This window comes from Pelodiscus sinensis, chromosome 10 (assembly GCF_052426305.1).
Source record: "Pelodiscus sinensis isolate ZL-2025 chromosome 10, ASM5242630v1, whole genome shotgun sequence".
NCBI classification, from domain to species: domain Eukaryota; kingdom Metazoa; phylum Chordata; order Testudines; family Trionychidae; genus Pelodiscus; species Pelodiscus sinensis.
In genome coordinates, this window is record NC_143061.1 from 22,697,136 (window position 1) to 22,724,107 (window position 26,972).

At 44.8% G+C, this 26,972-nt stretch overlaps 1 protein-coding gene across 12 annotated transcripts; it reads left to right on the plus strand.

Moving 5' to 3' along the window:
- Positions 1–1,759: 1,759 nt before the first annotated feature.
- SPTSSB (serine palmitoyltransferase small subunit B) lies at positions 1,760–26,867 on the plus strand. Of its 12 annotated transcripts, XR_016350349.1 has the most exons (5): positions 1,760–2,228; positions 2,555–3,004; positions 3,113–3,183; positions 5,442–5,563; positions 25,340–25,365. XR_016350349.1 is itself a non-coding variant. In XM_075937861.2 (4 exons), the coding sequence occupies exon 4, from the start codon at positions 25,372–25,374 to the stop codon at positions 25,612–25,614; it is 243 nt and encodes an 80-aa protein (XP_075793976.1). In that variant the 5' UTR covers positions 1,978–2,228; positions 3,113–3,183; positions 5,442–5,563; positions 25,340–25,371; the 3' UTR covers positions 25,615–26,867. The 12 variants fall into 12 exon arrangements, 10 of the variants coding, with proteins under 10 accessions (XP_075793976.1, XP_075793981.1, XP_075793979.1 ...); XM_075937861.2 differs by lacking the exon at positions 2,555–3,004 and having other exon boundaries at positions 1,978–2,228; positions 25,340–26,867; XM_075937866.2 differs by lacking the exons at positions 2,555–3,004; positions 5,442–5,563 and adding an exon at positions 12,842–12,907 and having other exon boundaries at positions 1,978–2,228; positions 25,340–26,867.
- The last annotated feature ends 105 nt before the right edge of the window (positions 26,868–26,972 follow it).

Sequence of the window (26,972 nt, forward strand, 5' to 3'; positions counted from 1 at the left end):
GTTGGAAGATGGTTCATTCTCCATGTCCATTCAGAATATGACAGTGCCCCTAAAGGAGTCTTTAGAGGCTTTAGAAATGTGGGACACAAGAATCAGACCACAGAAACTCATTTCATGGAGCTATGAAAAACCATCAGAGGGTGGCAACTAAGTAATTCCTGCCAAAGGTTCCACATTTCATTCATAGCCCCTCTCCCCCACCAGAAAGTATGGTCTGAAGCCATGGTTAGTAGGCCTCATTTGGTTGCCTTAAAATTTTCTAGAAAATGTCTGCCCTAGTAAAATCACCTGTTTGAAGTTTCACATGAATCAGCTTGGTTTGGGCTAAGCTGGGTGTATAATGCAAAGCTTCAGTATTAACTATATGCAGGAAAGTGTTTCTGCATCATTTGTGTAACCACCAAATATACAGAGGGCAGGGCAGGTGATCTTCAGTAGTATTTTCTGCTGAAGGCATTGGGAAAATAAAGTTTAGTCTTGATAAAAACAGTACACTTTAAAAACCTCAGAACTATAATATAAGATTGAGCTTTGATGTTTATGGATTTCCCACTTTACAAAAACTTCATTGCAAATCTCTCTAATTATATTTATTATTAATATTCATAATTATATAGTCGTAGCTTGGTTTGCAATGATTCATTGCCAAAGGAATTAAACCCCCACCCTGCTCATCCTCTAACATGACAACTAGAGATCCCCATGTTCCTGAAAGTTAATTTGCATACATCCCCAGCCCAGAATTTCAATCTAAAACATCAAAGTCAGCCCAAACTTCCAATTTAGTGGTTTTCCATTCAGTCAAACGTACTCAGGTTCACTCAAATCTCATCCTAGATAACTGAATGGTAATTATTGTTCTCCACCGAATATGCAGATAGGATGAGGGGTATAATAGAGTTTTAAAAAATTGAGTATGAGCCTACTGTTGGCACACAGCAAATAATATGCATTTGACACTGCTTATTATTCTACTTGTTAACTTCATTTGGAAACTTAATATTGAAGTAGGTCAAGGAAAGCTCTGAGCACAAAGATGAAGTAATAGGGAATATTTCCTGTTCAGGACTGTACTTCAGTTTTTGTTGGCATTGGCCATTTAATCAAATTTTGTCTTTCCTGCTGGTGATATTTAGCTGAGTAACTTAATTAGCTGCATTGCTTTTTTTTTTCTCAAAAAAAAAATCATGTTATCTCTTTTTACACAGAATTGAGGGCAGACCATGCCCAGAGCTTATTTTGTTCTCCTACTGTGTTCAGAGGTGTAGAAGGGGTTTTCCTAAATTAAACCCCTGGGAATCTGTCCTGTGTTCCCTTAGGCCCTATAGGGGTGGCAGAGAGAGCAGACGTGACCTCAAAAACCACACTATGTTGAGATCTAGTAAGAAACACGTGGAAATTCCACAGGTCTGTGTCTGGGAATCCCCTCTGACTTTTCTTCCACTATTTGATCTGAGGAAGTGGGTCTGGCCCACGAAAGCTCATCATCTAATAAACCATCTTGTTAGTCTTTACAGTGCTACATAGTCCTGTATTTTGTTCCATCTGACCAAGCATTCTTGCCTGTCCCGCAGGCTATCTGGCTATTCTTTTACCCACATGCCATCTGCATTATCTTCTAAGGGGTGGGAGGAGGGGTTTTGGCAAAGCTGAGGTAGCAGAGATCCGTGCTGGTCTGAGATTAATTTCAGTGGCTTTTTCAAGGTGCAAGCCCACACAAAATACGCTCCCCACATTCCCCTCCCTCCCCCCATGTAGCTCTGTTCTTTTAGGACAGCGGTTCTCACACTATGGGTGGGAACCCCAAAGCCTGCAGAGCTGTAGAATGGGGTTGCCAGAGCTGCCCGTATGCTAGATAGGAACTGGCTGGGGCCAAAGCCCAGGGTGGGAGGCTTAGGTTACTGCCCCCTTCAATCCGCTCCTCCCCCGCCTGGCGATGAAGCTCTTGGGTTTCGGCTTTACTCCCCCACCTCCACCCAGGGCAGCTGGGCTGGGCCGGGCCGGGCCGGGCTCAGGTCCTCCCCTCCCGGGTTCTTGTAACACCAGGCAGGAAAACCCGCAGCGCTGCGATGTAGCGTGTCCCAGCCCAGGGCTGGCGGCTGCCGGGGCGCACTGGGACCCTCAACTCCGGCGCGGTAGGGAGCCAGGCGGCGCTGGGGCTCAGATGCAGCCCGGGGACACTAGCGAAAAGGCGCAGCCGGCCGGCGCGCAGAGCAATGCGCAGGCGGGTAAGGGGCAGCGGAAAGCGCTTTGCTCTGGCTTCCAGCCCCGGGAGACCGCGTCCAGCTTCCCCAGCCGCGGCGTTCGCTACCTAGGCAGCCCCCGCCTGCGCTGGCAGCCCTCACCTCCTGCAGCCGCCCGGCGTAATGCACAGCGGCCTGGATCCGGCTAGTTTCTAGTGGCTGCTGCTCTGCCCGCATGCCTAGGGATGCAGCGGCTAAGTGCGCGGGCAGCAACTCCGCACGGCAGCCCTGGGCTCCCCCTCAGGCTGGCGGCCGGGGAGCTGCCTGCAGTGCCTCGGCCGCTGGCGGTGATTTTCTTTTTGCTGTTGCAGGGTCCTGCAGATGGCTGCTTGGCAGCAGCTTCCAGAGGACCCCCGCGACCTGCTACTAGACCCGCGTCGGCGCGCTGTGCATGGCTGCTGCCCGGAGCTTCCCGAGCTCCTGTGCATTCCTCGTGGCGGGGTGGGGGCGCGCCAGGCTCCCCCTGCCTGTGCCCGCTAGGTTGGGGCTGCCGCAGCGCTGCGGGCTGCCCAGCCATGCGCCGCACCCACGGTCGCAGAGCGGGTTCTGCTAAGGTCTGGGGCCGAGCCTCGCAAGTAGTTTGGCTGCATTCTTCGGGAAGCTAGCGTCCCTGCCCGCGCCCCAGAAGAGAGCCCGCGCCGCCGGACTGGAGCGAAAACCCTCTCGGGCCAGGCTATTGCTTTGGGCGCGCCAGTGAGATTTTCCCGTTGGGTTCCTGTTTTCTCTTTGTCAATCATTAATCACCGGAATCAGGTTGGCTGGTAGGTGAGGTTTCAGGAACAGTGAGACGGGGTGGGGCAGGGCGGAGCAGGAAAAATACCTAACTCGGACTAGAGAACCCAGCTCAGTGTTCACACTTCTCCCTGCAGTAGCGAGCCCAGCAGTTTGGAGCATCACTCAGCCAGAACTAGCGTAACACGCCTAGAAGCAAAGGTGACAGGTGAGCGTTTGCTTGTTTTTAATATGGCATTGGCATGGACACTAGTTTTGCTACAGTATCCCTTTATTTTTCCTTAAATGGGCTGGGAGGGGGGGAAAAGAATCTCCTTATCTAGCAGTAGTTCAGGATAATTCCTTGGTATTTCCATGAACCATACTATAGGAAGTGTAAGTAATGTGCTTTATGTTACAGAGGCTGTGCAATTGTCTGAAGATTTTACAACCATGTGATTGTTTTTGTTTTATATACTCCTTACTCCAAAAGACCATCATCCAGGATTATGAATTAAGAAAGATGATTTGGGGTTAAGATTTGGGAAGTTTCAATGTGGTGTGATCTCAGATAAATCTTCAACAGAGCTCAGTCCCAAACTCTTTTTATAAATCAGGGATTAAATTTATTTGCCTCATTTTCCTTTTCTGTAAAATGGGGATTATAATAGCATGCCTCTCTCAGAGGTGGTTTCTCATAAAGGCATTTATTAATGTTGGTAAGGAGATCACGTTCTGTGGCAAAGAGGAAAGGTAAACAAGTACTTATAAATTATTTCAACTAAAAACAAACTATTTGTGCTCAGTTTTCTCTCCCACCTTATACCTTCACTTCCCTGTCTCCTTCCTATCCTACAATAATTGGATGCATATGGTACATTTTAGCAGCCTACACAAAATTGAGATAATTAGCCATCCAAGGACATTTTTTATTTCATTCTCCAGGGTAGTCTCACATTAGGAATAAGAAACATCAGCCTATTACATGCTAAAATTCAGAAACAAAGTGGGTGAGATTATCAGACCAGAACCTATTTCAAAACATTCTATCATGTCCGGGTGATGTCTATGCTTCCAAAAAAGGTATGAATTAGTTTAAGCATACTAAGCCAGAGCACAAGACTGGGAGCCAGGAATTTATGAGCTCTTAGATCTTGGTCAAGCCACTTTTATTTGTAACCAGAGCATAATTATTCTAGAGGCTATACTGGCTTGTGGTAAAGAACGCAGAGGCATATCTTAATTAGTGTAAATTATCTTAGCTCTTAGTGTAAATTATCGTAGCTCCACTGAAGTCAGTGGAGTGGAGACAATTTACTCCAGTTAAAAGGATCCACCCAAAGAAATTTGCATCTTAACACTAAAATGGGTGTAAAAGACAAGCAAAGGAAATAAGAGGAGTGTGAATGAGGTTCAGCTCCTGCCTTTTAGCTTTCAAGACTTTGACTCATGTTGTTGGTTATGTTAATTCTGCGCTCTGTCAACCTGTAAAATAACACTTACTTGCATTAAGGTTGAGATGAGCGAGAACAGAAAAAATATTCTCAAACATTCTTCTGAATAAATCCAACTGCTCCAGTTGGCTGAAATTTGTGATTTTTGTAAACATTCACTAATTTTATATATGCAAATCTCTTCTGTATGCAAGTATCAGGCATACAAGTGTAAATAAACGTGTTTGTGAGCCAAGCCAAAAGTACTCCTATGGCTACTGTAGATTGGGAATTGGAAGAGGAGCAATGGTAGGGGAATCCCTAGAGAGGTAGTAATTCAGGGCTAGGGACTTACTTGGTCAGCCAGCTGTGGTCAGAAGTATGGCCAGGCAGTGAGGAACATAACTGCTTCTGTTACTAGCTGATGATTTGACATCCAGAAACTAAAATGTTCTTGTTATCGCATGAGAAATACTCCATTCTGTGGTGGTATGGTCTGAATCTTTACCTCATTCTACTTGATGTGCCTGCAGGGGTGCAGCACTGCAGAGCTTACCCATTGGGCATGGGAGAGAGAAAGGGTAAAAGACTGTGCTGAGCATCTGACTGATATATGTTGGCTCACTGATATGGGTTGCATCATGGCAAAAGAAAAGTAACCCCGCCACAATTATGTCCTTTCCAACAGCTTAGGAAGTGCCATGTTTTCTTATGTGAAGCAATTAAAATGCCAACCTGGGAATCTACAGTATCCTTAGTATCTATAGCATAATCCCACCTTATGAACATTTAAATCAATAATAAAAAATAGCCCATTTTATACCTCTTAAAAATTGTAATTGATAAAAAAAAAACTTAACACTTTAAAAAAAGTTTTGCCAAGTCTACCTATATGCAAAATCCAGCTAATTTTATCAGCCCATATCAAAGTGGCTTAGAGTTAAGCAAATCAGTTTCAATAAAGTAACTAATTGAAAGCTCATTAAAGGTTCACAGAATCTTGATTAACGTTGTTTATGCACCCTCCCACTCTTATTTTTGTGACCTTCTGCAGGTGCTGTGTTTTGAAGCTCTCTCAGTGTTTCCAGCCTAGATTCTAGAACCAGGGATTACTGGAAGGTTCCTGAATGAGCTTGAAATTTCTTGTGAAAAAGACCAAAAGAGATCTGGAACAATGTCAGTTAAAGACCTTTAATTGTATTCATCCTTAAGGAACCCTTGAACTTTTTAGTGTTATTTCCAACTTAAACCCAGTTCTGAATTCTCATCACCTCTGAAGTTCAGGGTTTGGTTTTAGCCTATCCCTACTTAAGTCTACTCACTTTACTGTGAGTTGCACACACAGGAAAAATAAGGGTAAAATCATGAATCCATCAAACTCACAATCAGAACTCTCTGGATTTGACCCACATAGTACTCCACCTTGCCACCACTAAAATGCAACCATTTTGGAGGGTACCAACTCACCTACATTTAAATGGAGTAGCATTCTTTCAGATGTTTCATCTCTGAAACACTCATCACCTACATCTGGAATCTAATCAAGATCTACTGTCCAGCTCACAACCTAAGAGAGGAAGTGAATGAAAAAGTAATGATGATGGTGGGGTGGGGAAAGAAGGGATATTGATAAATTATCTGAAGACAAATCAGGGAAGAAAAAACAAAATTGTGCACCTATATACAAAAATCCGGAAACTTATACAGGAATAATTGCACTCCAACTAAGCCTCCTTTCTAGTTATGTTACATGAACCTATGGCAAGAATTATCAAATAATACATACATACAATTTCTCTAGATCAATATACAGTGATATAGGATCAGGTATATTATACAGATGATACACAAAACAAGCAGTAAGATCATGCCCACATAGAGAAATTGACTGAAATAGCAATTCTAGAATAAGTTGTTCCACAACAGCTATTCTGAAAGTTTTCTATGTGAACACTTTAATCTGCCTTTGCTTAATTCACTTCCAAAGTGGATTGAACTAAACTGGAAAAATGCACTCTTATTCCAGAGTAAGTGTGCCCATATGAGAAGCTTCTGCACATTTAACTCCCACCTATCTTATTCACTATAATTATAACTTTCTTAAAAAACAACAAATAGTCTAGTAGAACCTTAAAGATTAACAAAACACGTAGATGATATCGTGAGCTTGCGTGGGCACAGCCCACTTCTTCATCTGAAAAAATGGGTTGTACCCTTGAAAGCTCATGATTCCATCTACATGTTTTGTTAGTCTTTGAGGTGTTACTAGACTACTTGTTGTTTTTTAAGTTTTTCCTGTTACAGACTAACTTGGCTACACCTCTATAACTATCTTGTATAAACAAACTCTCAGTGTGCTTAAACATCTATAAAGATGCCCAGTATACAAAGCACATTGGCATAAAATGAATGACGCATCAGTACTGTTTATCCCTGCCTCATTCTGGCTGTATTTATAAAAGTGTAAATCCACTGAAATCAGTGAATTTGCTCCAGATATACACTAGTGTCAATACAAGCAGAGTTTGGCACTCAGTATTTGAGATAAAAGGAGTGCAATGAATAAGACTGGGATGGAATCACTTAATAATGAGAAACAAATCCACATACTGCAACTAAATTAGAAATAGCTAAGTTAATGTGTTAAAAGTGAAAGATAAATAATTTGCATAGCTTTTTAATTTTTTGAGTGACAGGTAGTGAAATTCACCCCTATACACACTGGCTGTGTCTAGACTGCATCCCTTTTCCGTAAAAGGAATGCAAATTAGACACATCGCAATTGCAAATTAAGCGGGGATTTAAATCCCCCCTGCTTCATTTGCATAAAAATGGCTGCCGCTTTTTTCCAGCTCGGAGCTTTTTTAAGAGGGATAAGGGATCTTTCGGAAAAGGCTTTATTTTCCGAAAGATCCGCGTCTAGACTTGCGCTTTTTTCCAGCAAAGCTCCGAGCCAGAAAAAAGCGGCAGCCATTTTTATGCAAAAGAAGCGGGGGGGATTTAAATCCCTGCTTCATTTGCAATTGCGATGTGTCTAATTTGCATCCCCTTTACGGAAAAGGGATGCAGTCTAGACACAACCTCTCAGAGCCAGTTTAAGGCCTAAGTACAAATTAAATCACAGTATGAGTGAGGGAACTACAACAGCAGGAAGATTTCAAAAAATACCCTCAATGCAGATGCTAAGAATTGCCAAGAGGACCAGTTGCAGCTGATCCTATTTTCACAGAAACCAACTGAATTTTGGGAACAGGATCTACCTGCTGCTATGGCACTAGCAATGTTTGTCCACTATTGCAGGTATCTGAGGCTACGTCTAGACTGCAGGCTTCTTTCAGAAGAAGCTTTTCCAGAAGAGATCTTCCAAAAGAGAGTGTCAACACAGCAAAAGCGCATCAAAAAAGCGATCTGCTTTTTCGAAAGATAGCATCCATGCTGAATGGATGCTATCTCGCATTTAAGCTGTGATTGCTATGGATGGAGTGGCCACCAGGGTACCTGTGCTTTTTCCTTTTTCCTCTTCTTTTGAAAGAACTCCCTCTTCCCCGTCCACACACGCCTTTTTTCCTAAAGAGCTCTTTCAGAAAAAGGCTTCTTCCTCATAGAAAGAGGTTTACTGATGTCAGAAAAACTCCTCTGTTCTTTCGATTTTTTTTCTGAAAGAACGCAATTGCAATGTGGACATAAGTGAAGTATTTTCAGAAAAACAGCCGTTTTTCTGAAAACATTCTGCAGTATAGACATACCCTGAGTGTAAACATGGGATCCTCGATTCTCCATTACCATGTTTTACCAAGGTCTATGTAAGGATGCTGTCATTCTGATCCAATGTTTTATGCATACTTTGCTTAAATGTAAAAGAACACAAAATGTGAGCCAGCAGAGGAGACTCAGACCAAGATTGCATTACAAATCCAGTGGTGCTATACAACATTAGTGTTTTTCCTCTTCAAAAATGTGTTTTCTCTATGCTATCCCCTTCCGCCGTAATGGTTTAGCTAGAATTGTGTTTTAAAGCATGCTTTTCAAACAGATTTCAGAATCTAATATACTAATGTAGACTGGCTACAATATAAGAGGAGTTGGGGGGGCACAACAATTTTCCACGAGTGTTATCAACAGGCAGCCACCAATCCTAGAACCCAAACAAGGTTCTAAGTGTGTACTTTAAATATTTTTCTAACCCTGTTCAGAGCAGGATTACATGGCAGTGACACAGGAGAACATTTAAAGAGGACTGAGCCCAGTCAATAAGTACTGAAATTCTTGTTTTAAAATAAACAAGGGGAAAAAACTATCTATCTTTGTAGAATGATCTAATCAGAAATGTGTCAATAGGCAGGAAAATCAGGTTGTGATTTAGAACAAAGTTGCTTTTCAGGTTTCTCCTTTTATCCTGAAGTGAGGATGTTAAGAATTTGCCAGTGATTCCTAGTGTTTTCAGACTGAATTCCATTCATTTTATCCATAGCTGGCTTTAACTCTTCCATGGTTAGCTGATAGAAATGTAGCCATGTTAGTTAGCTGACTAATACTTACAAATCTTAAGTAGCTGAGCAGCAACATAAACAATGCTCAGAACCCATCTTCTCCTCACAACCAAAAGAAACTGCAGAGAAAATGAAACTGAAAAAGAGGGATTTCAGGGGTTGAAATGCAGCTTGAATATTTCTCACAGTATCTTGGTGTTTTGGCTGTAAGCAAGAAGTAGAGATGTGTATGCACTTGTAGAAGGAAGAAACTTTTAATTGGAACATTTCTGCAGTTTTAAGAGAAGAAAACAGAATCATAGAACTGGAAGGAACTCGGGGGCTATGTCTGCGCAAAAACGTATGCAAATGAGGCACAGATGAATATTGCCATGCTTCATTTGCATACTTAATGAGCTGCCATTTTGCACAGGGGCTTTTGACTGAAAATAAGCAGTAGAATAGTTCTTGCACAAGAGGCGGTTTTTGCTCAAGGAGCAGCATAGACTGCTCCTTCTTGCACAAAAGCCCTTTGTGCAAAAACAGCAGCTCATTAAGTATGCAAATGAGAGTTATTTGTCTAATCTGCTATGTTAAAATTGCCAATAATGGAAATTCCACAACTTCCCTCTGCAAATTTATTCCAATGCTTAACCACCCTGATGGGAAGTTTTGTTTAATATCTAACCTAAACCTCCCTTGCTGCAATTTAAGCCCATTGCTTCTTGTCCTATCATCAGAGATTAAGAAGTGCAATTTCTCTCCTTCCTTCTTGTACTTGAAAATGATTATCATATCTACGATGACCATATTTTGCAACCCTCCATCTGACCCCAAACTCCCCAGCCTGGAGCCCCCTCCCCAAGCCAACGTCCCCTTCTCCACCTCCTCCTGCATCCACATTTCCTCCCAGAGCTTGCACTTCTCACCTCTTCCCACACCCAAATCCCTCATTCCCACCCCAGAGTCCACACATTCTGTCTCAACCCAGTGAGGGTATGGGTAGGCTACAGGAGTTTTTTCAGGATTCCAGAGATCCTGGAAAAATTCTTCCACATCCAGGTATGTACTTCCGCTTTTTTTAGTGGAAGAGCAAACATGCTCTTTCGGTAACTCCTATGTTCCTTATTCCATGAGGAATAAGGGGGATTCCAAAAGAAGGGTTTTTTCTAACATTTAGACCAGTCTAGACATGCCAAATGTTAGAAAAACATCTTCTTCCTACATAAGAATTGGGGGGGGGGGGAGTGGCTGTGTAGAGTGTATAAGGGCTGGGGATAGCAAATGATGGAGAGGAGGAGAATAGAGAGGGCGGGGCTTCAAGGAAGGGGTAGGGCCTTGGGGGAAAGATGGGGCGGTAGATCTTCACTTCTTCTGAGATTTAAGAAGTGATCTTGGGTGTAAAACCGTTGGAGACCACTGTCTTAAGATATGTGTTTAAAGAGTTTAGGGTAGTGGTCTCCAACCTTTTTACACCCAAGATCACTTTTTAAATCTCAGAACAGGCAAAGATCTACTGCTCCGCCCCTTCCTTGAAGTCCCGCCCTCTCTATTCACCTCCTGTCCATCACTTGCTATCCCCAGCCCTTACTTACACACTCTGATAAAGTTTTTTTTTAAATTATGCGATACATAAAATTAAAATCACGTGTTTATAGTTATGAAATAAATGGTCTGTTTTTTAATCATGCTATTTAAATCTAAAGTGAAGCATTTATAATTATACATTTTGTGGGGACAGAGTTCTGTGGCTAGGGGCAGGGGAGAGGGAACAGGGTGCTGGGAGGGCAGAGGACAGGGTTCTGCAGCACAGGACAGAGTGCCAGTGGGGACAGAGTTCGGGGAGTAGGGATGGGAATGGGGACAGAGTTCGGTACCTGGGGACAGGAGAGTGGGGACAGGAGAGTGGGGAGTGGGGATGGGAAGTGGGGTGCCAGTGGAGGCAGAGAGTCCCCTGCATCTCCCTCCTCCCAGGATTCTCCCCTCCCCCCAGGGAAACCAGTGCGTGCCTGCCCCAGGGCCGACCCCACACGGCGCAGGGAAGCTCCGTGCGCACCTGCCCCGGGGCCAACCCCCTCCCCCCGGTGGGAAGCCCCACGCGTGCGCGCCTGCCCTGGGACAACCCCCCCCATGCAGGGAAGCCCGCACATGCCTGCCCAGGGGGCCGACCCTCCCACCCCCGGCACAGGGAAGCCCCGCGCGTGCTTGTCCCAGCCCCTCGCCCCCACGCAAGGAAGTCCCACGCACGCACGCCTGCCCAGGGGGCTGACCCCCCCGATGCAGGGAAACCCCGCGCGCGCTTGCCCTGAACCTGTTTCTTAGTTACTGGGCGAGAGAGAGAAAGAACAGAGGCTATGCGTTTATCAGTAAGCTTTCGCCCTTCTTGGGATATGAGGTGACCCAAATATTCAACCTCTGCTTTACAGAACTGGAGCTTTGCCTTGGAGGCTTTGTGACCTCTCTTTGCTAATTCACACAGCAAATGTACAGTATCTGTTTTACATGCTTCATGATTAGGTGAGGCTATCAATAAATCATCAACATACTGAACAAGGGTAGACTCTTTTGGCAAAGAGATTGAATCAAGGTCCCTTTTTAACAGTTGTAAGAAAAGGGTGGGACTTTCAGTATATCCTTGAGGAAGTCTGGTCCAGGTCAGCTGCTCCCCTTTATAGGAAAAAGCAAACAAAAACTGTGAATTCTTATCAATGGGAATGGAGAAGAAGGCTAAACATAAATCTATGACAGAGAAACATTTAGCACCTTCAGGGATAGAGGACAACATTGTTGCTGGATTAGGAACCACAGGAAATCTGGGGATAACAAACTGATTTACAGCTCTTAGGTCCTGCACAAATCTATATACAGGCAGTCCCCGACTTACGTGGATCCGACTTACGTTGGATCCCTAGATAGGAACAGGGTGAGGCAACTCCCGCACATGCGCAGCAGCATTCCCGGTGGCTCGCTCACCTGGGTCCTAGGATCCTCCTCCTCCTCGGGCCGGCTCCGACTGGGGTCCCGCAGAGCTGCGGGGCAGAGGAAAAGTGCCTCCCCACGCCCGCTGCCCCCCCCACCCCCATGCCAGCAACAGGCTGCCCCCTCCCCTGAGCAACAGGCTGCCGAACAGACAAAAGCAGCCTCTCTGCCCCTCCTCCCCTCTATACATGCCGGGCTCCCGGAGCGCAGCAGCGTCCCCGGGGCTCGCTCACCTGGGTCCTAGAATCCACCTTCTCCTCCTCTTCGGTCGGCTCCAACTGGCCTCTGCCTGCAGCAGCTGGCCACAGGGACAGGGATCCCGCAGAGCTGCCGGGCAGAGGAAAAGTGCCTCCCCACGCCCGCTGCCCCCCCCCCCCGCGGCCTCGCATCCTGCACGCCTCCCCCCTCCCCCCCTGCCAGCAACAGGCTGCCCCCTCCCCTGAGCAACAGGCTGCTGAACAGCAGACAAAAGCAGCCTCTCCGCCCCTCCTCCCCCTATACATGCTGGGCTCCCTGGGCAAACAAAGACTCCACCAAAACAAACAAAGTGCTGGCCTCATTGTGTTAGCAAAAAAAGGACCCTCCTCCTAGAACCCTGGGTGGTGTGTGGAAATAAAGCTATTAGCTCAAAGCATGGTGCAGAGCTGTTTGGTATTTGATGAGTTACTCCTTTAGTCCTGAGTTTGTCACAGGGACAGAAATAGATGTGAAATCTTCTGAACAGGGGAACAGACAGCAAAACAAACATTAGAGGGGAGTTAACCTTTCCCTATGCTATCCAAAACTAAAAAAAATGTTTGGCTAGAGTTTCCCCTACAATATGTACCAGTTCCGACTTACATACAAATTCAACTTAAGAACAAACCTACAGTCCCTATCTTGTACGTAACCCGGGGACTGCCTGTATCTGTCTCCCTTGATCATCAAATTTCCCCTCCTTTTTGACCGGAAGTATTGGGGTATTACATACAGACTGCGTTCTTATGAGCACTCCTTGTTCCAACAGGGAGGAGATTACAGGCGCTATGCCCTCCTCCGCTTCCTGGGACAAGGGGTACTGAGACACTCAAGGGTAAGGCCGGCCGTGTTTATACCTGATCCGTACAGGCTCTGCTGTTAACAGTTTCCCAACTTCATTGGAGTGAGAAGCCCACAAAGACGTTGATACCTGGTCCAGTTCCACACTCTCCAGTTTGGAGTCTGGGTCTATACCTTGTCCGTCTGTTGTTAACATCATGAGGAAATTTGGTGCCTGATTATGGGGGTATATCAACAAAGACCCCTTCAGGGGAACAATAAATTGTAGCATTCAATTTACACAGCAGATCTCTACCCATCAAGTTTACAGGTGTACTAGGAGATAATAGAAAGGCATGTTCCTCTGTCAAAGGCCCAATGGTTAAGGAACACGGTTCACTCATTGCAGGGGGTATAGTTACTCCTCCCACCCCCACTCTCCCTACCTTTAATATCAGCAATTCACAGACACTTACCTTCCTTCCTCCCCCTTCCCACCCCCCCCCCCCCCCCGCATCCCCCTTCTGTTCTGCAATGTGATTTGTCCTTTTCATATTTGTTCATTTTTTTTTAATTGTATCCTTTGGTATATATGGTTGTGACTACTTTCTTCCACTATTTGATCTGAGGAAGTGGGTCTGGCCCACGAAAGCTCATCATCTAATAAACCATCTTGTTAGTCTTTAAAGTGCTACATTGTCCTGCATTTTGCTTCAACCACCCCCACAGCATTTACTATTTCTCCAGTTCTGGCCAGACTGGGAGCTTCATCCTCTCTTATTGTGGAAAGAGAGGCACTAGTATCAATTAGAAATTCATGTTTGTTTCCATTAACGGAAAATGAAACTAAGGCATCAGGTGTAGCAGAAAGAGAGACAGAAGGTAACAGAGAGCATTGCAATGTTTTATCAGTAACCTCTTGGCATAGTTAGAACGGATTACTCCTTTGTCGGTCCTCCGGAGGGTAGTCTCTGTTGGGTGCACCTGCTGGAAAGGGGTTAGTATGGAGCCACCTCTGTCCTTGTGACGATGGTCCGGACTGTCTGTTGGGGCCCTGGTTAAATCTAGTTCTCCAGTGAAGGCCTAATCAGTACAGAGTAGAGTAGAAAAATTACTTTTCAAGTATTGCTTTCAACACTCCTGCTAATATATCCGAGAATTATGTTCACTTTTTTTGCAACAGTGACACACTGTTGACTCACATTTAGTTTGTGGTCCACTATGACCTCCAGATCCTTTTTCACAGTATTCCTTCCTAGGCAATTTTTTTTCATTTTTTATGTAATTGCGAGTCAGTTTTTGTTATACAGGCAGTCCCCGACTTATGTCGGATCCGCAGTTACGAACGGGGCTTTTCTTGCCCCGGAGGACACGGACTGCGGGACCTCGCGGTCCCGCCACCCGTGTACTCTGGGGCGAGAAAAGCTGCTCCGCGTCTCCCTGGTCAGCAGACCAGGAAGACGCGGAGCAAAGCCTCGGGGAAGCCGGCAGCGGGGCAGCCCAAGCCCCTCCGCAGCTTTGCAAAGCCTCGGGGAAGCCGGCAGCGGGACAGGCCAGATGCGCCGTGGCTGTCCCGCTGCCGGCATCCTCAGAGGCTTTGCTCCCCATCTCCCTGGTCTGCTGGTCTCCAGCAGACCAGGGAGACGGGGAGCAAAGCCACGGAGGACCCGGGCGGCAGGACCGCAGTGCGTCTCGGTCCGCCCCCCGCGTCTTCCTGGTCTGCTGGGGGGGGGGGGCGCAGCTAGTACGCCCCCCCCCCCAGCAGACTAGGCTTTTCTCCGGACACCTGTGGCAGAGCAGCTGGGGCGCTGCCGGTTGGTCCCGCAGCGCCGCTCTGGGCGCTACTGGACCAACCCGGCAGCACCCCAGCTGCTCTGCCCCAGGCGTCCTGATTCAGCCGCTGCTGGTCAGTTTCAGCAGCGGCTGAATCAGGACGCCTGGGGCAGAGCAGCTGGGGTGCTGCTGGGTTGGTACAGTAGCGCCGAGGAGTGGCGCTACTGGAGCAACCCAGCAGCACCCCAGCTGCTCTGCCCGAGGCGTCCCCAAGTCAGCTGTTGCTGAAACTAACCAGCGCTGACTACAGGAAGCCCGAGGCAGAGTTGCTCTGCCCCGGGCTTCCTGGAATCAGCCACTGATCAGTTTCAGCAGTAGCTGACTTGGGGACGCTTGGGGTTCTTAAGTTGATTCTGTATGTAAGTCGGAACTGGCAGTCAGTTTCAGCAGCGGCTGAATCTGGACGCCAGTTCTGACTTACATACAGATTCAACTTAAGAACAAACCTACAGTCCCTATCTTGTACGTAACCCGGGGACTGCCTGTAGTGTGATATTTGTATAATGACCCATTGAGATTGGGTTTCTGAGACCATGCAAGCTAATGCAGGATCCTTAATATGTGCAAGGTGGGGTCACCTGGTACCTGTGAGGAAGATCTCCGCTTAGTCCCAGATTTCCTTACTCTCCACATATCACCTCATCTCTAATTATTACTTTCCTAGGAAAATGGCAATAGGTTCTTGTCATTAAAGTTTAAATTAACTCCCTGGACAAACTTCAAATTGCTGAATATGGATTCCAATATAAAAATGAGAGGCAACAAGAGACCTAAGACTGAATCCCCAAGCAGCTGAAGAGGGAGATCACAAGGCCACAGCATAACTTAGGCCAGGATATCACAGCACTGAAAGAATCCTCACAGAAAGAGTGGATTCAATTTCTAAAGAGTTATGTGATGTCCATATGCTGAAATGCTTTATTTGGAATCTGCGCTACAAAAGACTCATTAAACCAGTGAAATTAAAGCTTAGAGTAGAAAATATGGGGGAGGGATAGCTCAGTGGTTTGAGCATTGGCCTGTTAAACCTAGGGTTGTGAGTTCAATCCTTGTGGAGGCCATTTAGGGATTTGGGGCAAAAATTCATCGGGGATGGTACTTGGTCCTGCTGTGGAGGCAGGGGACTGGACTCGATGACCTTTCAAGGTTCCTTCCAGTTCTAGGAGATAGGCAATCACTCTTAATTAAAAATAAAATGTTTTAGAAAACAGATCTTAAAGAAACAACCTCTTGAAGGTGTAGAGAAAAAGGATCTTACTTTCTTCAGAAGTTGCTCCGGGACATACTTGAATTGGATCTCCAGCTGTCCCCATTAGATATTGAATGACTGGTACTACAAAGCAAGAGCCTGATAAGCCCAGACCCATCATTTTCAAGCTGCGGAAATTCAATAATACAATAACCATATGCTTGCAAAAGCCAAAACCCTTCTGCAGAAAGGCCATAAATTTTCTTTTTTTTTTTTTTTCCTAGTGCCTCAGCTGAGCTTAAGAAACAGAGGGCTGCCTTCAGTGGCATAAAGCAATTCCTGAAGGGACCAATGCCTGATACAACATCAAGCATCAGTCCACCTTCACTATGGATTTAGCAGGCTCCACAAGGTCCATTTCTAATAAAAGACATTCCTATAATACTGGGAGGAGATTGTAATGCTATGCTAGTCTTCTGGACATATCCAGTTGAATAAAACCCAGCTTTCAAAGCACAGCAGGCCAACCATAACTGTTAATGAATTAACTTGATTTGAAACATACATTGGGACTGAGCCACCCCAAAAAGATTGTACATATTTATTTACAGTATATTCATCTTACTCCACAACTGACTTTTCTCTTGTATCTTCATAAATGATTCTGGTTCCAGTTGACTGGAAGTAACTATTGATAATGTATTCACTTGATATCATGCTCCAATTATACTTACCAATGACTAGGTCCCTACCATATTCACAGCAATGAAAAATGCATCATGGACCATGAAATTTGGGTCTCCTTGCTTCCATCCCACGAAATCTGATCTTTAGTGTGCTTTTATCTTATACTATACAGATTTCACAGAGGAGACCAGAATTTCTCAAATTAGGGGACTGACCAAAAGGGACTTTCAAGGGGGGGCGAGGGGATTCACACTGTTGCTACTGTTACTTCTGCGCTGAATTCAGAGCTAGGTGACGGGACAACAGCAACTGTCGGCCAGATACCCAGCTCTGAATGCAGCATCCTACCAGCACAGGTGCAGAAGGATGGCAGTACCATACCGTGCAACCCCTACTTCTGTGCAACTATCTTCACAGCTGGGCGGCCAGAGAGTGACAACTGCTGACACAGCGCCAAGCTCTGAAGGAAGCCGTGCAGAAGTAAGGATGACATGGTATGTTATTACTGCCCTTATTTCTGTGCTGCTGGCTTCACAGCTGGGCTCCCCACCAGCAATCACTGCTCTTTAGCTGCCCAAAGCTCTGAAGGCAGCATCACCGCTAGCTGCAGCATAGAAGGACAGCAGTATCATAACCTCCCACAACTTCTTTTTGGGTCATGATTCCTGCCATTATAACACCATGACATTTCAGATTTAAATAGCTGAACTCAAGAAATATATAATTTTTAAAACCCTAAGACCACGAAATTGACCACAATGAATCACAAATTTGGTAAGGCCCTACCAATTACATTAGTTACACATCATTAAAATCTTCTGGGTGGAAGCTGAACACTGTGCTACTAAAAAAAAGGTAACATTTGGTTCCACAGTTGATTCAATCATCTCTGACTTCTTATAAAAAAATAAGCACCCAGTTATCTTTTGGAAAGCTCTGAAGGTGACTATAAGTGATGAATGTATAATGTATGCTTCCCATAAGAAGAGAGAGAGAGAGAGAGACCCATGCTACTAGATTTTCTGGACAAGGAAATAGATGTATTGCAGAGAACACACAAGACTGATCCAAATAATTCAAACTTTCAATGTTCTCTAATAAGTGCCACATATAAATCTAATGAATGCTTATCCAGCCAAGTCGAATTTACACTCAAGAGGATTGAACAAAGAAATTATGAGGGGGGATATAAGGCAGATTGCTTGCCAAAGACTTAATATGGAAGTAGCCAACAATAATATTTTTCCTTGTTATAAGAAGACAGGTGTTCCATCCTTGAACCAATAGATATAAATAATCAATTTAAGTGATCCTATCAAGCTTTTGAAAAAACCAATTTGACTAATACATTTCATTGAAGGCCTACCTTTTAATGCCCTACTTTCAGGACTAATGTTTATGGAATTCACAGTACACGAGAACATGGGTGGCAAGTTATATGGGCTCATGGTGCCCATGCTCCAGCAATATTCAGAACTGGGTCGCTTCCCCAGCCATGCATGGAGTGGGCCCCGGCCCCCACCTGCCAGCCCCCCCATGCGTCCTCCCACCCTGGCCTCAGAGCGTCCCCCCTGGACCCGGACCCATCCCTGCCATGCACAGCTTTCAGTCCGGCTCCTCCTTGCCGGCACGCGCTGCCAGCTGCTGCTGCCACACACGGCATTTAAGTGTGTGGGGAGACACCCGGGCATGACGTGACTTCACGGCCCGGGACTTTAAAACTGCTTGGTGCAGCATTGCGCCGCGTGGCCTAGCTCTGGGTTCGGAGTCCAGGGACTTCTCGGGCCCGAATGCAAATTCCAGCCCCGCAAAGTGGAAGGGAAGGGAAGGTGGAAAACTAGGGGGAGGGGGGGGGGGAGAGGAAGGGGTTTGTGCAGAGGTGGAGGGGGAACAAAGGGGAAGGCACCAAGGGACAGCGTGGAGGAGAGATAAATGCCAGGGGGGTAAATGCAGACAATGAGGAAAATGGCAAGAGGGGAGTTGTCAGTAGGAGGGGGAGACAGGGTGATGCTGGGAGAGGAGAGAGTAAGGGCATTGGGGGCTGGAGGGGGTGGTGCTGGGAGAAGGCTTGAAAGAAGGGGTGAGCATAAGAAAGGTGGGGATGGAGCAAGTCATGTGTGAGGGCACAGAGGGGCATGAGAGGAATGGGGGTAGAGAGTGGTAAGGGGGTGGGCATCAGGGAAAAAGAGGGCAAAGGGTGCAGGGGCAGTAAGGGGAGGGGGAGGCACCAGAAGGGTGCAGGGCTAAGGGAAGGTGAAGGTGCCAAAGGATTCTGGGGGTGAAGCAGAAGGGCAGACACCTGCAGGGGAGAGACCAGCACCAGAGGAGAGAGGCAGGGCAGGTTTGTAGAGGGAGGTGTTAGAAGAGGGGATGAGGAGGGGTAGCTCACATGATCAGAGGGGGGCTACTGGAGGAGTAGGCACAGGAGAAAGACAAGGGCTGGTGGAGGGGGGCAGGTCGCAGAAGGGCTGAGGGCAGTAAGAAGGGAAGGAGTCAGGACAGCAGAGGAGGGTGAGGAATTGGGGAGCAGCAGGCACCAGGGGAGCTGATGGAGGAAGGGGAGGAGACATGGCAGCAGAGAGAAAAGGTAAAGGTTTATAAAATATTTGTTAATAACTTGGGTGCCACATGAACTCAGTACTGGTGCACTACACAAAATTCATTCTGCCCATGGGAGGAAACTCTTAGGCTATGTCTACACTGGCATTTTCTTGCGCAAGAACAAGAAAGGGTGACATGACACCTTTTACTTCTGATCATGTGTCCATCTTGCCCCGAGTGTTACCTCCAGAGGCCTGGTTAACGGGGGTCGGGGTCATGGTTAACAGGGGTTGGGGAGTGGTTAATGGAGGTCAGGGGGTATGGCTAATGGGGGTTGGGGCATGGTTAACTGGGGTTAGGGGATGTGGCTAATGGGGCACCACCAAAAATTATACAAACCTGCCGCCCCTGAAGAAGAGAACAAATAGGCTATAAAATGTGAATTCAGGAAAGACCTTTGGGATAGTTGGTTTTCTAGCAGATTGCTATAAAACATTTTGTAATTATCCATCTTCTGTGTTTTCAGTGGTCTTCACCACAACGTTCCAAAAAGGAACCATGTCTCCTGATATGAGAACTGTTTTAATTACTTTAAAATTAAAGAAGAACAAGGATAGTTGCAACTGTTGCTTTCCACCTACATCTTTGTTTCAACAGACTGCAAAATAATTTTAAACATTTTAGAGGCACAAGTAAATGCCATTATCCCATCAATGTATACATGTAGATCACGTTAATTTTGTTAATGGAAGATTGGGTGCTGATAACAAAAAAGCATTCACTTTATCCAGCAATTTCAGATGAGAAGGCCTTTGATAAGGTTGAATGGCCTTATCACATGGCTATCCTTAAAAATGGACTTGAACCAATATTTCTGAATTGGGTCAGTGTATTCTACAATTGTCCCCTTGCTTCATTATTAGTTAAAGTAAATATTTCTACCACATTTCAACTAGGATGAGGGACATGACAGGGCTATCCCTTCTTGATTCTCTTTTAATCTCTCAAACCATAGGCAATGTACATATCTCAGCATTAAGTCACTGAGGGTGTGTCTAGACTACATGGCTCCATTGAGGGAGCCATGTAGATGAGTTTACTTGGCAAAGGGAAATGAAGCGGCAATTTAAATAATCACTGCTTCATTTACATTAAAATGGCCGCCGTGCTGTGCTGATCAGCTGATTGTCAGCACAGCGCGGTAGTCTATACGGGGACCTGCCGATCCCAGAACCCTTTGTCATCAGATCTTGTAAGCCTCGTGAAACCCATGTGAAAGGTTAAAGATAAAATACAAGCTTATAGATGGTCCTCCTTCAATTACATGTGTAACAAACACCAGTTATTAGTTTCAAAGATAAATATGGGAAAAAGAATGTAACCTTATTTGCACAACAAAAACATTAGAGGATATGTGGCTTAATATGAAAGATACTTCTAATTCTGTATCCTTGTGATTCTTCTAGAATAAGATATTAAACAGGTAGCACTGGACTCCAAAGTGTTTTTTAAGGCTAAATTGGCAATACCCAGCAATTGTTGACAATGCAAACAGAAACTGCTAACCTTTCACACATCCTCTATCCTATAAAAATGCATTTGTTATGAAACACCATACTTAACACACTCTCAAAAATTTAGTGTTGCTATCTTTCATTCTCAAGCTTGTGTATTTTAGGGGTGCTGAATTGGCATTACCAGTTAACATTAAGAAGTTGATTACAATAACTAATAGTGGTTAAAAGACTTATTTTGAGAAAATGGAAGTTGCAGTTTCTCCCTTGTACACAGACTGGATTAGTGAGCTCTCTACTACTATGTACATGGGGGGGGGGGAAGTCTATCTAACAGAAATACTTGGAAAAAATATGAGGATGACTGGTCAAACATGAAATTATTGTATACATATGGGCTGCATCTAGACTGGCAAGTTTTTCTGCAAAAGCAGCTGCTTTTGTGGAAAAACTTGCCAGCTGTCTACACTGGCTGCTTGAATTTGCGCAAGAACACTGACGATCTAATGTAAGATTGTCAGTGTTCTTGCACAAATACTATGCTGCTCCCATTCGGGAAAAAGCCCTCTTGTGTGAATGTATTTGCGCAAGAGGGCCAGTGTAGACTGCTAAAAATTGTTTTGTGCAAACAAGCCCCAATGGCGAAAATAGCGATCGGGGCTTTCTTGCGCAAAACTGCGTCTAGATTAGCACTGACGCTTTTCCGCAAAAAGTGCTTTTGTGCAAAAGATATGTAAAAACTTTTCCATTAAAAGCATTTGCAGAAAATCATGTCAGTCTAGATGCAGCCATGCAGTTAGTCTCCAGTACTCACAGGTTCTGTTGTCATTTACTTATCTACTTAGTCACTTTAATAACTGATGCCCTGAAAACCTCTAAAGTTCTTTGCTTTGGTTCTTTGCTTTGGTTTTGGGTTTTTTCTAGGTTATGCAATACACATTGAATTTTTTTATCTGCTATTTCCATCTTGTGCATGATTTTCTGAGTTGTGTTTCATTATGTGCTTATATTTTATATAAAACAAACCTAAAATATTTGTTTTAAATGTGCAGGGCTCCAAACAGTCAGACCAATGTTTTTCTTTCTCTATCTAGTCCAGCTGTTACAAAATAATCTGGCTGGCTCAGGAGTTGTAGGTCTGTCTGGAGGTTCCAGAAGCCTCCAGACCGGAAGTAGTGTTTGTGCTTAAAGCCAATTCTGTGCTTAAAGCCAATGTAAATGAGTCTTAGTAAAAGGATTCCATGCCAGGATAACACTGGATTTTCTTACATCTTGTTCATGGATTAGTTGATTTAAGATGGCTTTGGTTTTTGTCATTTATGTGTTTTTAATATATAATTTATATTGAATTCCATTACTCTGAGATGTTCCTTCCATTTGGCATGTTTCCAAAAACTCCACTCAAAATGAGTAAGTCTCAGTATATTAAATGTAGTGGAAGTCTGTCAGTGGTAGGGACAGAGACTATAAAAATGATTGTCTTTATTTAGATGAACCTTTGTATTTTATTTAAAGACAGTGTAGTGCAGTATTGGGAGCATGGTACTGAGTCAGAGTACCTGAGTTCTGTCTACGTAAGAACTTATATGGTGCTCTTTACTGTAGTGTCTCAGCAACTCATGATCACTAATTAATTTATTCTCACAACTCTGTGAGGTAGTAAGGGATCTGGTAGATTTTACACAGGAAGGCTGTGTCTACACTGGCACCTTTTTCCGGAAATGCTTAAAACGGAACAGTTTTCCGTTATAAGTATTTCCGGAAAAAGAGCGTCTACATTAGCAGGATGCTTTTCTGGAAAAGCCCTTTTTCCGGAAAAGCTTCCGTGGCCAATGTAGACGCGCTTTTCTGGAAAAAAAGCCCCAATCGTCATTTTTGCGATCGGGGCTTTTTTGCGGAAAAGACTACTGTGCTGTCTACACTGGCCCTTTTCCAGAATAGTTTTCTGGAAAAAGGACATTTGCCCGAGCGGGAGCAGCATAGTTTTTCCAGAAAAGCAGCTGATTTCTTACAGTAAATCATCACTGCTTTTCCGGAAATTCAAGGGGCCAGTGTAGACAGCTCACAGCTTATTCCGGAAAAGCGCCTGCTTTTCCGGAATAAGTGGCCCAGTGTAGACACAGCCGAAGTGTGGGGCTAAGCTGAAAACTGAATTTGGGTCTCTGTATCTGCTGAGCTGCACAGCAGCAAAAGCAGCAGCATCTGTCAGGCCATCATTCCCAGGAGCCAGCACTTCATGCGGCTATACCATCCCTGCCAGGCCCACCCACTGGGGCAGGCACCAGGCTTGCAAGTGTATGCAAGTGGCTCACATGTAGGGTTGCCAGATGTCCGGTTTTAAACTGGACAGTCCGGTATTTCAGCTTTCTCACCAGGAAACAAATTGAGAAAATATCGGACATATAAATGTCCAGTATTTTCTAATTAAGCTTTTATTATTATCATGAGTATAAGTACGCACCTATGCAGTCCAGAGGAGGGGGACGGGATGGAATCCCTGAGGCCAGACTCACCCATGCGCCCCACTGGGACCATGCATGGGATGGGCATCACCCCGGGATCTGCATGCGCCTGGGCCAGCCCCGCTCCCTGCTGGCTGGTTCCCCCCTTACACTCTCCCCAACCCCCTCCTGGCCAGCCCTGCTTCCCAGCAGTCAGTTCCCCCCCTCCGAATCTCCTCCAGCCAGCCCCACTCCTCCTGGCCAGCCCTGCTTCCTGCTGGCCGGTTCCTCCCAACCAGCCCTGCTTCCCAGTGGCCAGTTCCCCCCCGGTGCCCTCCCCCATCTGAGATCAGGAGTGTCCAGTATTTTTTTTTTTAACGATCTGGTAGCCCTACTCACATGCTGCTGGACATGAGTCCATTCCACGCAATGGTCTTCATCTCCTGGGAGGAGGCTCAGTACCTTGTACTAGTAGCTAGGTCAGTAGGTTTGCCAGGTGTCCGGTATTGAGCCAGACAGGTGAAATGTCCGGTATTTTCTGTTTTTCCTGGCTGGGGCAGGGGAAGGATAGAGCGTCCCAGGCAGACTTCAAAATGGCCACCTTAAAAGGGCAATGCATGCTCAGCTCTTAAAAGGGCACATTGGGAAACTGAAGTGTTTTTTGGGATTTTTTGGCTCAACAGATTTTGCTGCTGTGGCGTTTTGGTTTTTTTCCCCAGTGTGGTTTGGGGGTTTTTATTTGGGGGGGGGGGAACGTGGGTTTGGTATTTTTTGTTAAACCATCTGCCAGGGGTCAGGGGTGGGCAAAAGCCTCTCAGTGGGCTGGATCCAGCTCCTCTTCCTAGGGCTTTGATCTGGCCCACTAGGCAGTTTCAGGCCCCGTCCCCTAGCTCATTGCCTCAGAGCAGGAGAGGGGCACAAGCCCTTCAAATTGCTTCTATTTAAAGAGCTCGCTTCTTTCCCGCATCTTGCCTAGCATGGCGAAGGCACAAACCCTTTAAATAGAAACAGCTGAATGGGCTGGCATCTCTGGCTCCCTAGCAACATGCTAGAGGCACAGGGAGCTGCAAGCACCCTCAGCTGTTTCTATTTAAATCGCTCTCCTGTACCCCCAGCTGCTATGTCCCCACTACCTGGGAACCTCCTGCTTGCTGTGCAGGGCATGGGGAAGAGGAAGGGTGCTGATATCTGGGTGCCGTTCTCTACCCCACCCCTGTACCACATCTCCACAGAGCAGAATGGGAACAGGGATGAAGAGAGTTTGCTGATTGCTTTTGGGAATGGTGCAGGGCTAGAGTAAGCCTGCCTTAGCATCACTGCACCACCATACAGAAGCCACCTGTGGTAAGCGGTGCCCAGCTGGAGCCCTCATTCTGAACCCTGGCACCAGTCCTGAACCCTCTTGCACCACAAACCCCTGTCCTAGCTCTAAGTCCCCCTACACCCAAACTCTCCCAGAGCCTGCACCCTGAACCCCCTTCCTGCACCTCAACTCCCTCCCACATTCCAAATCCTTTAGCCCAAGATCAAAGCCTGCATCCCCCTCCCCTCACTGCAGCCCTCTGCCCAATAAAAGCAAATGAGAATGGGGGAGGGAGGAAGGATGCAGTAAGAGGAGCAGGGCCTTGGAGAAGGAGGGGGCAAGGGTGTTTGGTTTTGAGGTAGATTCTGGATTGCATTTAAATTCAAAAAGTGATCTTGTGCTCTAAAAAGGTTGGAGACTACTGTTGTAAGATCTGGGTACCAATTAGCAGTTTGCTGGGAAGACTCAACAGTTTTCAAGATCTGTTTTGATTTTCTGGGGTGAGGGAGGGAGGCATTTTTTTAAAGAAATGGACTAAAGAAAAATGCACAGATGTTTGGAATGAGCAGCTCTTTTCTTTTAAATCACATCTTTATTCCATAAACATACGAGCCTGGCCTCCCCATGTGCAGAACTGGTCCAAAGCCTTCTCTCTGACTTATGTGAGCTTTTGCATTCAACAGCAGACAGTGGCTTTTACTCCATTTACAGGATGGAATATGAAGAATATTCATAAATCGGGGATTTAAGGATTTTGAGTGCCCAGATGACACTTTATTTTTTCCAAGTGAAATTCTTGTCCTACAAAACCAACTAATAAGAGTACAGCACAAGGAAAATGAGACTTGTGATAGTAATATTATCTATACTTTACTTCTATTAGATTAACTTAACTATTTTGTATAACAATTACATCCCCCATCACTGTGTATGTTACAGTAATTCTCAACAAATAATGCATTGTTCTTTGTTGTTACAGGTTAAATTGCCTAAAACCGCTAAAAGCCAAAGATGGATATTAAGCATGCGAAGGAATATATCTACTGGTTATACTATCAATACCTATTGATCACCTGTTGCTATGTGTTGGAGCCCTGGGAGCAATCTATGTTCCACACTATTTTTATTACTGTTTTTGCTATGGTGGTGTACACAGCTTATGTCTTTATCCCTATCCACATCCATTTGGCTTTTGAGTTCTTCTCCCAGTTATTTGGAGACCAGTGTGAAAGTACTGTTGCTATTATGAACTGAATTTGACATGGCTAAGAGCAGCTGTCGCATCATGTGATATGTCTTCTTCCATGTTTGGTTTGTTTAGAAAAAGGTTTGGGGTTTCTGAAAACATTGCTTCCTCATACAAAAGCCAGCCTGCATAACTACTATAGCTGAAAACCAGAATAATGCACCAGCTCCTGTATGTATAGATCATATTTAAATAAAATGCAAGCACAGCTTTTATTCTGTAAATTTGGAACACACTACTGTATATAATTTGTCTACTGAAAATAGTGTTCATATGAGCCTTAAACTGCAGGAAACATGCTTTTTAATACTCAGAGATTTTACTTTTTTAATCGCACTTTGTCTAGACTCATGACTTTTACATGTACTATTTTTTACACTATCAATTTAATTTTAATAGCATATATGAAAATGTATGGCAAACAGCAAAATATATTTAGGAAGATAGTAGGCAAGATACTTTCTGTATACAAGAAAGCTTCTATTCCCAGTTATATGGCAATTATACAATATAAGAAATTATTTTATATTGTTTTCCCAGTTTGCTCTATGGCTCAAATATAGCATAACCCAAATAGCTGAAGTCTGTTTTAGTAGTCTGCTAATTTTTAAAATGGAGTCATGATATAAAGAGATAGTTGTCTACAGCTTTTCCTTTAAAAAAAATAAGAAATCAAGACGAGCATGAATCCAATTTTTAGGACCAAAACTTCTGATATTGGATTTATGGTGGCTTAACTGCAACATTAAGATAATGTATATAATATATGTAATCTTGCATTGTACTGAGAATGCTGTACCAGCTATTTAGTGAGCCTATGATTTTTTTGGTACACTCATCTTTGCTTGTTACAAAAAGCAATTTTCCCCTTTCTACAATTCATTGGGGGAAAGCAAAGCATGTGTTTGTGCTAAAGGAAGATGATCTAGTAAGCAAAGAATTTTGTGGAATTTTCTAACTGCAGAACGTGGAAGCATTTAGATGGAAGCTTTGATACAAAGGCCTCCTTTACAAAGCAGAGAGGAGATTTATTAAAACTGCCTTTGGGGAGTTTCTTAAACCACACAAGCTTTTTTACATCTGAATCAAACATGAATGCCAAAGAGCAAGCTATGTATGCAGAATATATAACTTTTGCAACAAGTACTACTGAAAGGGGGAAGCATAAAATGTAAATAATGTTTTAAGTATGTTTGCACAGTTATAGCATGAAGAATTTCTCTAACTTCATTGGGGGCACTGGGGTCCTGCATGATAAAAAGAATGGCAAATTCTGATGTCAAATGGAGAACATGTTTATATGTAGTTTTTCAAATGTAAAAAATAAAGTGAAATCCTTTAAAAATGTTTTAAATGCATAATTCTC

Bases quoted from the DNA above. Each gene is read 5' to 3' on its own strand.
- SPTSSB (XM_075937861.2), top strand. From the start codon at position 25,372: ATGGATATTAAGCATGCGAAGGAATATATCTACTGGTTATACTATCAA.